General features: G+C 35.8%; 1 protein-coding gene across 1 annotated transcript in view; it reads left to right on the top strand.

Moving 5' to 3' along the window:
• Window positions 1-12,709, top strand: part of LOC129753809 (furin-like protease 1, isoforms 1/1-X/2) — an 83,675-nt gene that overhangs the window by 50,692 nt on the left and 20,274 nt on the right. The window contains exon 10 of the mRNA XM_055749658.1: window positions 5,177-5,295. Within this exon, the coding sequence (XP_055605633.1) occupies window positions 5,177-5,295 (119 nt within the window). The remainder of the gene's footprint in view (window positions 1-5,176; window positions 5,296-12,709) is intronic.

The following is a 12,709-nucleotide window of genomic DNA, read 5'->3' as shown; positions in this document are numbered from 1 at the left end:
ACCAAACAGCAGTATAGAGCTCGCAGGCAGACAGGATCAGTGAATTCTTTGCTCAAACGTAAGATAAATCCCAGCATCCGGTTAGCTTTCTCGATAGTTGCAGAGTAGTGGTGCTTGAAAGTCATATGACTGTCTAGAATAACACCAAGATCTTTAATTTGGTCTACACGATGCAATTGTTCGCCCAGAATATTATAATCGTGCACGAAAGGTTGTTTCCTGCGTCCAAATGTTATGATACAACACTTAGCAACACTCAAAACTAGAAGGTTGACTGCACACCAGTTCACTACTGTATCGAGGTATTGTTGTAATTCGTGGCAATCAGTTAGGCTGTTTATGGTTAGAAATATTTTCAGATCATCCACATACAGGAGTACTCCACATCCAAGAAGAAGCATGTTAATATCATTGCAGAACAGCGTGAACAGTAATGGGCCCAAATTACTGCCTTGTGGTACCCCTGAAGTTGGAATGAAGTCGATTGATTCAGCAGAGCCAATTCTGACAGCTAAACGACGGTTTGTTAGGTAGCTCCTGATCCATACACACAGTCTTTCGGAAAATCCTAAATGTTGTAGCTTCTAAAGCAAAATTTCGTGATTGACTGAATCAAACGCGGCAGTAATGTCAGTATATATGGCATCAATTTGCTTGCCGCCATCGATATTGGATAAACAGAATGATGTGAAAACTGCCAGATTTGACGTTACTGATCTTTTGGGAAAAAATCCATGCTGATTTTCAGAAATACAACTCCGGCACGAAGAAAACATTGCATCGTTGACGATCCTCTCCAAAACCTTTGAGCAGGCAGCTAGCGACGTGACACCTCGGTAATTACGCACGTCCTGTTTGTCACCTTTTTTAAAGATAGGGCTCATGAATGATCTCTTCCAGCTGGCAGGAAATTTTTGTTGTTCGAAAGACAGGTTGAATATGTGAGTGAGTGGCTTTACCAGTACGGCGCTACATCTTTTTAAAACGCACGAAGGTATGCCATCTTTACCGGTTGAGGTAGAAAACTTCAAATTATTGATAGCATCAAGAACCATTTCTTAGGTAATAGCGAAGATGTCAAGGTCTAACACATCTCTGGGTAATAATGTTACCGCTGCATTGATTTGATCTGTACTTAACTATTGGATTGGGAAAACACTGGAAAAGTGATTGGCAAAGAGGTTACATTTCTCGGCAGAAGATTCGGCGGTTCTGTCGTTCAAATGAAGCACCGCAGGTAGACCAGACTCCTTCCTTTTGGAGTTAACGAACTTCCAGAACGTTTTTGGATTACGGCGAAGGTCAGATTGTGTGCGATCTAAATAGCGACGATAGCAGAGGCGATTGTAGATCCGATATCTTCGGTGGCATCATTCAATTTTGTTTTTAAAAACGGGCAGCGGGAGCTACTAAACAGTCGTATCTGTAGCTGGATACGGCGGGATCTGTAGCTGGGTGAAACTTTATCACACAAGGGAAAAGTTCTCGAAGAAAAAGAATACTTGCCTGGATGTGCAGGCTGGAGAACCTCATCGCCACAATCGAGCTCAGGGCTGGGACGTCTGATGACGCTGGCTGGAAACTGCGCGACTGAGACGAAGGGCTCTGAGGTCTCCGTAATGCCTAGCTCGTTGCGTCCCAGTGGAGAGTCCCAAGAAGCAGTGGTTGCCAAAATCGGTGGAGCGTCACAAAACAATCTGAAGATAACTGTCTCGTCATCGTCAAGAGCAAAGGTGGGAGCCAGATGATTCCCACGGTCATCCAAAAATCTTTGAGAGTCTACTTCAAAGACACTGGTGCTGTTGTGGGCCGAACAGCGCCGGTTGCAATCGGAGTAATAGCTTCCCCAGTTGATATGATATGTTGAACTGATGGTACAGAAGTCAACGGTCAATCTTCTTTCTTAGCTTCTTTATTACTTTGGTCAGTAGAGGAGACCTAAGAAGTCCTCTCTTCGCAAAAACCTCCGCCTGCATTCTTCTGCTCTCTTTTCCATCCAAGATAACGTCATGTCAGTTGTCTCCACGTTCCTTCTGTTGTTTTGTTGTTGTTTGTATTCATTATGAGTCCCACGATGTAAGATGTATAGTAGTTTTCAGCTCCAAGAAAGTGCTTTGGTTTGCCGTTAGTGATCCTCCTGCTTCAACCTCTACGCCAACCCACACCCAACTCAACTATCTACCAGAGAAGTTTGGAACTTCACCAACAGATGGCTGCTACCATTGGGACCTGCAAGATAGCATATGGTGGAACATGATGGGGCGAAATAGGGATGACGTCACGGGTTACCATACGCGGCTGCGAATTTAATATCCGCATTGAGACAGCTCATTCTGGTTCGCTGTTGCTGAAGTCAACAGATCAACTTTTGTTGAGGACGTTAAGATCAAGTGGTCTTTTTTTTTAGTTGATCACCCAGATGGTAAATCCTTTTTACGGATTGCATTCCAAGTACCCCTACACCATAAAGTCTAGCCTCTGACATTAATTCCCATCCGGACCTGCAACGGAGCTGTACCTGCGATGGGAGACCATACCCGCGCAAAGCGCTCCACGGCAGCGCAATACTCATTTATACGCGCTTCTCCAACAAAGCTTTCCGCTTCCATTATCACGATTCGCGACTCACGGGATATGACACCGTTTGCCGCTTCTCGTGACTCGAGGCCCACATTCGGCTATTTGTCATAATTTGAGGCGATAGATCCGGCGCCTCTCTTCGTGATTCGAGACCCCCTTACACTCCGCCTTCTCGACCCAATTCAAGACGAGAACAACTCACCTCTCCTCGTGTCTTGAGGGCCCTCTTTCATTGCATCTCTTAACCCAATTCGAGACGAGGACAACTCGCCTCTCCTAGAGTCTGGAAATACACCCATCACTTAAAGTGTTCTCCGTCTCAACTCTTTGAGACTCAGTCTGAGGCCCAACCTCTGGACGCCATACCGCATGTTTACGATACAAGGCCTTCTGCCCGTCGTGAGTATCCCGATCAGGAGAGCATATCAAAATAATAACTCAAACATATCTCACCAAGATATTTACATCTGATTCAGTTATAATTCAGTACTCCAAATTTTCGATTTTAAGTTTCTCCAATCCGAATTATATCTTATTCTGATTGACAGACTTGAATGGGGTTGAGCTCATTTTCAATCATAAAGATTTTTTTCGGATTGTCGTAAAATAAAATGATTATATCTTATTTTGATATACGTACCACTTTTTCTAAAACACGGACATCGAAGTCAACGGTCCAAACCGTACATTAATGAGTTTCGCTTAACAGATCCATAAAATTGAATCCAATTTTATGGAATCTAAAAATGGAGCATGGTTTTAGCAAACAATGTGGTTTATTGACATCCCACTAGAAAATTTTCTCGTAGCACTCATATCTTGATAAGTTATAATTTTGATGGGTTTTGTTCTGCCCAATATCAAACTATGCTATCTGAACGAGATATAATCTTGAAAGGAGCATATCTAAAATTGATATAATTTAGCTATGACCGCATAGATTTTTTGATATAATTGAAGTTATTTTAACATCCTACGAGTACTAAATAATAACTCATTTAGATAGGAAAAAATTAGTATCAAAATATCTCATCTTGATATAATTTAGTTTTTCTCTCCTGATCGGGATATCATATCCGCGAATCGGGGCCAGGAACCTCCCCAAAAAGCAGACCGATCTACACGCGCTCGAACACTTGGTCGTCCCGCATTACGGGGTCGCGACTGCCCGATACGCCTGACGACCCCTCCCTATAGCGGCTGATCACTGGTACCAAGGAACCCAGTCGCACCACGTTTGTGCCACACTCGGTACGCAGGCTGTCATCGAAGCTTGACAGAACCAAGTATGATGTGTAGTTCTCTTGGCCGTACGCCTACATCTGACGAGTCTGCAGACACGTTTCCACTCTGCACCACGAAGAGGTGGAACTACTTCGCAGACCAAAGAAGTTCAAGTGGTCAGGAAGCAAAGTCTAGAACAGTAGTTAAGACTCCGTGAGTCTGTCAAAGCCAGCGTAGACCTTCACTCTAATAACCACCATAAAAATTCCCCATCATGTTCCCAGGACCCCGAAGTTTATGCTTCAAACTTTACGAAGCCTGTCGTCCCCGCTTGTCCTACATCTGGAGCGCATAGATCCCAAGGTCAACTCTAGAAATTGGTATTGAGATCTGATTCAACGCGGAAGTTTCACTCGTCAAGCCGCCACCTTCTGGTCTGTTACATCGTGGTATAATGCAGCTAGTTCGTTGACAGTGAAGTTAAAGTGTTTTCTTGGGCATTGTTCGCGTTAGCTTTAGCCGACCCTGAGGCGTTGTTTGGGGGGTTTCTGCATAGCCGAACTGTTGGTTACAACGAGTAGCTAGGGAAGTAAAAGGTCGACTGTGCCCTGCTTTAGTCAGGCGACCTGCCAACCTTCCACCTCATCAAAAGCAAATTTGGGCAACCTTGGGTCATTCTATCCAATGAATGCCATTAGGGAAGCCGGAGTCCGTTGCATATGTCTTTCAAAGAGAAACTTCTGGGTTAGGGAATATGAGAAGTGGAAAGTGACAAATAGCTATCGCCAATGTAATGGGTGGTTGTTTAAGGACTGGACGATCAAACCTGAATAAAGATAATTCAGGCCCTGGAATAGATCATCCAATAGGATGAAAATCCCTGAAAAAAAAGATAACTCTATTCCACCACTGAAACCTGCGTTTCCAAAAAAAAACTTTACAGTTCGGGCTAAATTTGAGGATTTTAATATATATTGAGATTATTCAGGGTTTTCCGTAATTTTTCAAACACACTGACAATTGCTTATGAGACATGTCTTTGAGTTAAAATAAAGCAGACAAACAAATAAAAATGTATTGAGCCAAACAACGAAAAGACACCTTTAACAACATCCTTCGATGTAAAGCTGCATGTAAATTGCCAAAAAACGCCAGTAAAACAACATGTGCAAATCACAAAAGGCAAAAAAGCTTCAACCTCTCGAACCGTTTCAAGGTGCTGAAAAACGATGGTCGAAAAAAATCGGCTCAACACTTCTCAACAGGCTTCCCAACTCTCAGGAGTCAGCGTCGTCGCTTTCATTTACATATTTTTTGCTTCATGTTTCGGTTTCATTTTTTTTCTTTCATTCTTTCCTTTTGTCCTTTGCAGACCCCACGATCTGTCCCGTTCCGGTTTCAACCAGTGGCCATTCATGTCGGTGCACACATGGGGCGAAGCACCCCACGGAACCTGGCAGCTGGAGATCCACAACGAGGGCCGACTACTAGGTAAGCTAACTTCAGGCGCTATGAAAAACCAAGGAAAAGGAATTATGATGGAGGACCAACAGGGAAAAAAATCCTAGGGAAAAAATTCCGTCCTTCCAAAGGGAGGAGCCAGCAGCTGCGAGAAAAAAATCGCTGAGCCAAAGATTGATGGAAACTCATTTTCCGTAACGAAATGGATCGGTTCACTTTTTTTTCTTGCTTCTCATTTCATTCTCGGACTGTCCATCGGAATAATTTTCCTAGGGATTTTTTCCCTTAACTTCATGTTGTGTTGTATGCTTTTCTTCTACTAAACCAATAGCTTGGGTGATGGTGCTTCCTAATAAAAACAAGGAAGAAAAAAAAAACTTAAAACCTTGGTATTGTGATGGCGTATGATAGTAATCGGTTGCTTAAGCGATGATGGCGTGTCGCACGACGCTAGGCAACGACGATGGCGCGTTCCGGATGCGTTCGTTATCTTGACCCGGAAAGGGCAAGAGACTAACAGACCCGGTCAGAGATGGTCAGAGCTTGTGAGGTATATCCGTCGGAGTTTTCCAAAGGCCCAGGCCAGCCAGCCAGAGTAATGGTTTCGATTAAGTTCTAACAAAGGACAGGATAAATTTTCCTGGCCAGAGTAGGATGTTTCTCATTTTTTATTTCTTTTGTTGGTCGATAAAAATTCTTTGAAGCTTTGATCAACGTTTTAAGTTTAAATTTTTTGTTTTATTTTTTTTATAACTTTCATACACCCCATTGTTAAAAGAATTTTCTAAGAAAAATTTTCATTCATCTCCTATTCATCAGCAAACCGAACCAGGGTCTTCTTGCATTCATTCGTGGTACAGAGCAATAACTGTGTGTAATGAAATTTCCTACGAAGTGTTTTGCGAAAGCAGGAAAGATGATGATAACCGTTTAGCCGGCTATCTGTCACCCGAGTTGTGATAATCCGCAGCACAAGGTCCCTCATCTGCAGCTTCAGGGGAGAGAGAAAAAGTCTGCCTTTGAGGTTTGTTTATCATTGTCTAGATAATTACCACAGAATGTTTATTTTTAATTAGGGAAATGGAAGTATTTTATTAAAATAAATGTTCATACCTAGACATGAAGAAGTATTGAAATTATTCCGCATTCAAAATATTTGCCAGGGAAAACAGACCTGTGATCAATTTCAGCTCAGTTTTTACAGTTTTTATTCTGACAAATGGATTTTTTTTTAAAGAAATGTACAAAAGTAACAATAATGACATACATACATAAATGACACAAATATGACACACAAATGACAACAATTACCCAAAAATGACACAAATGACAAAAAGACACAAAAATGGCACAATTATGACACAAAAATGACACAATAATGACACCAAAATGAAACAAAAATGACACCAAAATGAAACAAGAATCACACAAAAATGACACGAAAATGATAAAAAAGACACAAAAATTACACCAAAATGACACAAGAATAACATAAAAGTGACACAAAAATGACATAAATGACCCAAAAAATGATAAAATGACACAAAAATAACTCTAAAATGACACAAAAATGACCAAAATAAGTAAAATGACAAAAAAATGATACAAAAAGGACACAAAAATGACAAAACGATGACACAAAAACACAAAAACGATACAAATATGACACAAAAATGACACAGAAATGACAAAAATAACCAAAATGACAACAAATGACCCAAAAATGACACAAATATGGAACTAAGATGGCACAAAAATAACATAAAAATGAAACACAAATGACACAAAAACGACACAAAAACGACAAAAAAGGTGACACAAAAATGACATAAATGACCCAAAAACGACAAAAATGGCACAAAAATAACCCTTGAATGCCAAAAAATTACAAAAATAAGAAAAATGACAAAAAATGACACAAAAATGACATAAAAATGACGCAAAAATGACGCAAAAATGGCACAAAAATGACACAAAAATGACTCAAAAATGAAACAAAAATAACACAAAAATAACACAAAAATGACAAAAAAATGACACCAAAATGGCACAAAAATGGCACAAAAATGACACAAATGGCAATAAAAGCATAAATGACATCTAAAACAAAAAATACATAAATGACAAAAATTCCAAAAATGACAAAAATGACAAAAATGACAAAAATGACAAAAATGACAAAAATGACAAAAATGACAAAAATGACAAAAATGACAAAAATGACAAAAATGACAAAAATGACAAAAATGACAAAAATGACAAAAATGACAAAAATGACAAAAATGACAAAAATGACAAAAATGACAAAAATGACAAAAATGACAAAAATGACAAAAATGACAAAAATGACAAAAATGACAAAAATGACAAAAATGACAAAAATGACAAAAATGACAAAAATGACAAAAATGACAAAAATGACAAAAATGACAAAAATGACAAAAATGACAAAAATGACAAAAATGACAAAAATGACAAAAATGACAAAAATGACAAAAATGACAAAAATGACAAAAATGACAAAAATGACAAAAATGACAAAAATGACAAAACTGACAAAAATGACAAAAATGACAAAAGTGACAAAAATGACAAAAATGACAAAAATGACAAAAATGACAAAAATGACAAAAATGACAAAAATGACAAAAATGACAAAAATGACAAAAATGACCAACATGACAAAAATGACAAAAATGACAAAAATGACAAAAATGACAAAAATGACAAAAATGACAAAAATGACAAAAATGACAAACATGACAAAAATGACAAAAATGACAAAAATGACAAAAATGACAAAAATGACAAAAATGACAAAAATGACAAAAATGACAAAAATGACAAAAATGACAAAAATGACAAAAATGACAAAAATGACAAAAATGACAAAAATGACAAAAATGACAAAAATGACAAAAATGACAAAAATGACAAAAATGACAAAAATGACAAAAATTAAAAAAATTACAAAAATGACAAAAATAACAAAAATGACAAAAATGACATAAATGATAGAAATGATAAAAATGATAAAAATGATAAAAATGACAAAAATGACAAAAGTGACAAAAATGACAAAAATGACATAAATGACAAAAATGACAAAAATGACAAAAATGACAAAAATGACAAAAATGACAAAAATGACAAAAAGGAAAAAAATTACAAAAATGACAAAAATGACAAAAATGACAAAAATGACAAAAATGACAAAAATTACAAAAATGACAAAAATAACAAAAATAACAAAAATGACATAAATGATAAAAATGATAAAAATGACAAAAATGACAAAAATGACAACTTGACAACAATGACAAGTATGACAAAAATGACATTTTGTCATTTTTGTAATTTTTGTATTTTTTTATGTCATTTTTGTCATTTTTGTTATTTTTATCATCTTTGTCTTTTTGGTCATTTTTGTCATTTTTGTCATTTTTGTCATTTTTGTCATTTTTGTCATTTTTGTCATTTTTGTCATTTTTGTCATTTTTGTCATTTTTGTCATTTTTGTCATTTTTGTCATTTTTGTCATTTTTGTCATTTTTGTCATTTTTGTCATTTTTGTCATTTTTGTCATTTTTGTCATTTTTGTCATTTTTGTCATATTTGTCATTTTTATCATTTTTGTCATTTTTGTTATTTTTATCATTTTTATCATTTTTATCGTTTATGTCATTTATGTCATTTTTGTTATTTTTGTTATTTTTGTCATTTTTGTCATTTTTGTCATTTTTGTCATTTTTGTCATTTTTGTCATTTTTGTCATTTTTGTCATTTTTGTCATTTTTGTCATTTTTGTCATTTTTGTCATTTTTGTCATTTTTGTCATTTTTGTCATTTTTGTCATTTTTGTCATTTTTGTCATTTTTGTCATTTTTGTCATTTTTGTCATTTTTGTCATTTTTGTCATTTTTGTCATTTTTGTCATTTTTGTCATTTTTGTCATTTTTGTCATTTTTGTCATTTTTGTCATTTTTGTCATTTTTGTCATTTTTGACATTTTTGTCATTTTTGACATTTTTGTCATTTTTGTCATTTTTGTTATTTCTGTCATTTTTGTCCTTCGATTATTTATTTTTATTTTCTTTTTTGCATTTTTAATCTGGTTCATGCATATAATTCTGAAAAGTTTTGTGAGCTCTTCTAAAACAATGGCATATTGGATACAACTTTCAACTCACTTTAATTTCTGTAACATTGAACCAATTCTCTACCCTCCCACTAACAATCCCGACATCAAACGGACGGTCCTGATTTACAAACAATTATATGCAAATTACGTCTCCTCGTGGATCGTTAACATCTGGAGGGTGCTCGCGAAAGTGAAATGTACGCCCCAATTGATCCGTTCCTCTAATTGATTTAGTAATTGGCATCGTTCCTGTAAGCGAGCGGCAGCATAATGAAGGGTCCTAGAATTTAAACCGTTCCCATTTCAGTTCCTGAAAGCCCGACCGGAAATCAGTACCAAATGAAGCCTTTTGAATAATTTAGATAACTACTGAAATGAAAAAAATTTGAAAACCAAACGTAGTGTGTAGAAATTATTTAAATCAAAGTTACAAAAACTAACTGTTGTTGAGGGGCAGATAATTTCAATTCATCCATAGAAACTCATTAATCGGGACTCGGTGATTGTGCCAAGTGGCTTCTGTCATTGAAATCGATATCAAAATGCCTCGAAGAATTCACGTCCTACTGTGCTCAATCAGCTCCACGAGTTGGTTTCCGAGGACCGATCAATGTTGTTTAATCAACATCCTTTACTATGTAATTTGCAAACGCAATCATTATCTATCCCGCATCGGTTAATGAAACCTTATGGTATCGATGTAAAATTAATTCCAAACAAATGTGTCCTACAGTTGTTTTTGTCCAGTAAATTGTGATAACAGTTTCGATTTTTTTTTGGCACGATTTATGGAAAGTTCAGATTTTACGATTACCAATAAGAATGCTGAGTAATAAAAGTAAAAGTTTAAGAGTTTATTTTGAGTTTTGAAGCTTGGATTCTATTTTCAATATTATACCGAATAACCTAGGTTTATAGTATTCAAAAATGTTCAAACAAGGATTTTCGTCCTCAAATCTGATTTCGTGCTTAAATATTGTATTCAGATATCGAGCCTTTGTCTGCTATTACACCCCCATCCAAGGTTGCGAAATCTCATGAGATTTTCGATTTTTGAATTTCACTGTGATGTTAATAAATCTGATCGTTAGCATCACAAAAAAAATAACTGTCTTGAATGTTGACGTTTTCTCATCCTGCATGAAAGTCACAAACAGGAAAATTAATTTTGTGAGGCCAGAGATGCCAGATGTTTCCAACAGGCATCGGAGGAATATAATATAATATTTGCGCAGTCTCTTAAACAATAAAAGTTAGAACTTTAACAAGTGTTCCAGGTCAGAATAAACTGAATTTTCTTTATGGACCAAAACTCTCAATGAAAAAACACAATGACTTCATTTGTCGCCAGAATTTTTTTTCAAGTAACGCCTGGCATATCGGCTAGAGGTGCCAGATGTTCTGATAAAACAGTATTTCTCCTAATTGTCGAGAGACCGCCCTGATTTTTTTAAATTGTCTTGAATTGTCTTCTTCTTCTCGCCTTTTTTGTATAAATTAAGGCGTGTACAGTACCTTTATTTCGTCTTTATTTATGCAATTTAAGTAGAATAAGTGGTGTCCTGAAAAATCCAGTTTTTTTTCATCATGGTGTCCAGAATTTTGAAAAAAAAACCACCTGGCATCCCTGCAGAGGTGCCAGGTATCCTGATTTTTCAGGATTTGTTCTGATTTTCAAGAGACCCTCCTGATTTTTAATTTGTCCTGAATTGTCCTGATTTTTGAAAAATGGTCTTCATAAGATACTCAAAAAATATATTTTTTAAATTGAATTAACAATTAATTTATCAGGAAATCGAACAGACCTGTAATAAAATATTAAATGGTATTTTTTCCATATAAACTACAGGCCAGTCAAGATTCTGCTCGGCTCCTGATATAGCACCTTTGTTTCGCCTTTATTTATGCAATCTAAGCAGAATTAGTGGAGTCCTGAAAAATCCTGATTATTTTCATAGTGTCCCGACATAGTTTTGACAAAACCGCCTGGCATCACTGATTGATGCTCACTACAGTGAGTATGGCGGTTTTTAAGTTTTTAAGTTCACCGGTCTCATTGGAAAAATTTGTAGGTGTTTCGAATTAAAATAAAAAACATACCATGGGATGGAATTGTTGAAAAATTGTATCGTTCATAAGCTCTCGGCATTTCAAAGATTATTTACTAAATGTACTTATAAGTACGGACCACCTGAACTCTTTCGAGTTGAATCTAAAAATTTATATTTGTTCATTTGCACACGGAAAAAAACATATTTCAGAGGAACTTTTCATAAAATCAAATTTTGATTTTATGTGTCTATCGAGAAAGTCATCTATAAACAGAATGAAAATGCATTTGGTTATTTGTAATCATTGAACCATTGTTAAATGAAAAAGTTTATGGAAAAAAAACAATTTCCTTAGAAAAATAAATTTTTCAATAAATCGTCCTTCTGAGAGGTTTGCCAAAACCAAACCGGATCTTGTTGAAATCTTGCCAAATGCTAAGCTATTTCATTTTGGTTTCGTTTTCATAATTATACCTTTAAATATTGAAGTTGAGCAAAAAATAACAAATTTGATATACTTACATACTAGAGTTTCGAGTTACTGAATATTGAGCAAATTTTGTAAAATTTTGATGGATGCTAGATGTTTTCAAAGCGAAATTTTTTCCACGAATAGTAGAAGAAACTTTTGAAAACAAATTATGATAATTATGTGAATGTGGTTCGCAGGTTTTTTAAAGTTTGATATGATCTGTTTTCCTGAGGCTTTCCAAACTCCTCAAAATTAAAGGTAGAATGTGCTCGAAGGCTCACAACGCTCAAACAACCGGGAAGACCACTGCAAAAGCCAATAGTTTCAAATAACCAAAAACGGTAAAATCGGTAAAAATTGCCGAATCTGTGATGGACAGTACAGATGACACAAGATAACAAAATTTACATTTTCCGATGTGCAAAGACTTTAAGAGCTAATTCTAATTGATATGGGAGCTCTTGTTTTCCAGATAGCTCTTGAAAATAAGAAAAAAATCATAAAATTGATTTGTACACTTTTTTGGCAAACTGTAGAACATTTCAAAGATTTTGAAAACAAAGGTTTTAAGTCAATGAACAACTTTTCAGAAGACCGCGTATAATTTTGTCTTCTGAGAAAAAAGTTACAGTCGTTCTTTTTGTATTCAGCAAAAATACGGTAAATTAGACAAAATTCCAAAAAAGATTTAAACCAATTTGAATTTTTGATATTTTTAAGCATGAGTCAAATCGGGTCACAGTCTGTAACAAAGTAGTTGAATGAGTTAAAATTTTCAAT

This window comes from Uranotaenia lowii, chromosome 3 (assembly GCF_029784155.1).
Source record: "Uranotaenia lowii strain MFRU-FL chromosome 3, ASM2978415v1, whole genome shotgun sequence".
NCBI lineage: Eukaryota > Metazoa > Arthropoda > Insecta > Diptera > Culicidae > Uranotaenia > Uranotaenia lowii.
The sequence above is the reverse complement of the archived record's forward strand: the minus strand, read 5'-3'. Positions and strand labels throughout refer to the sequence as shown.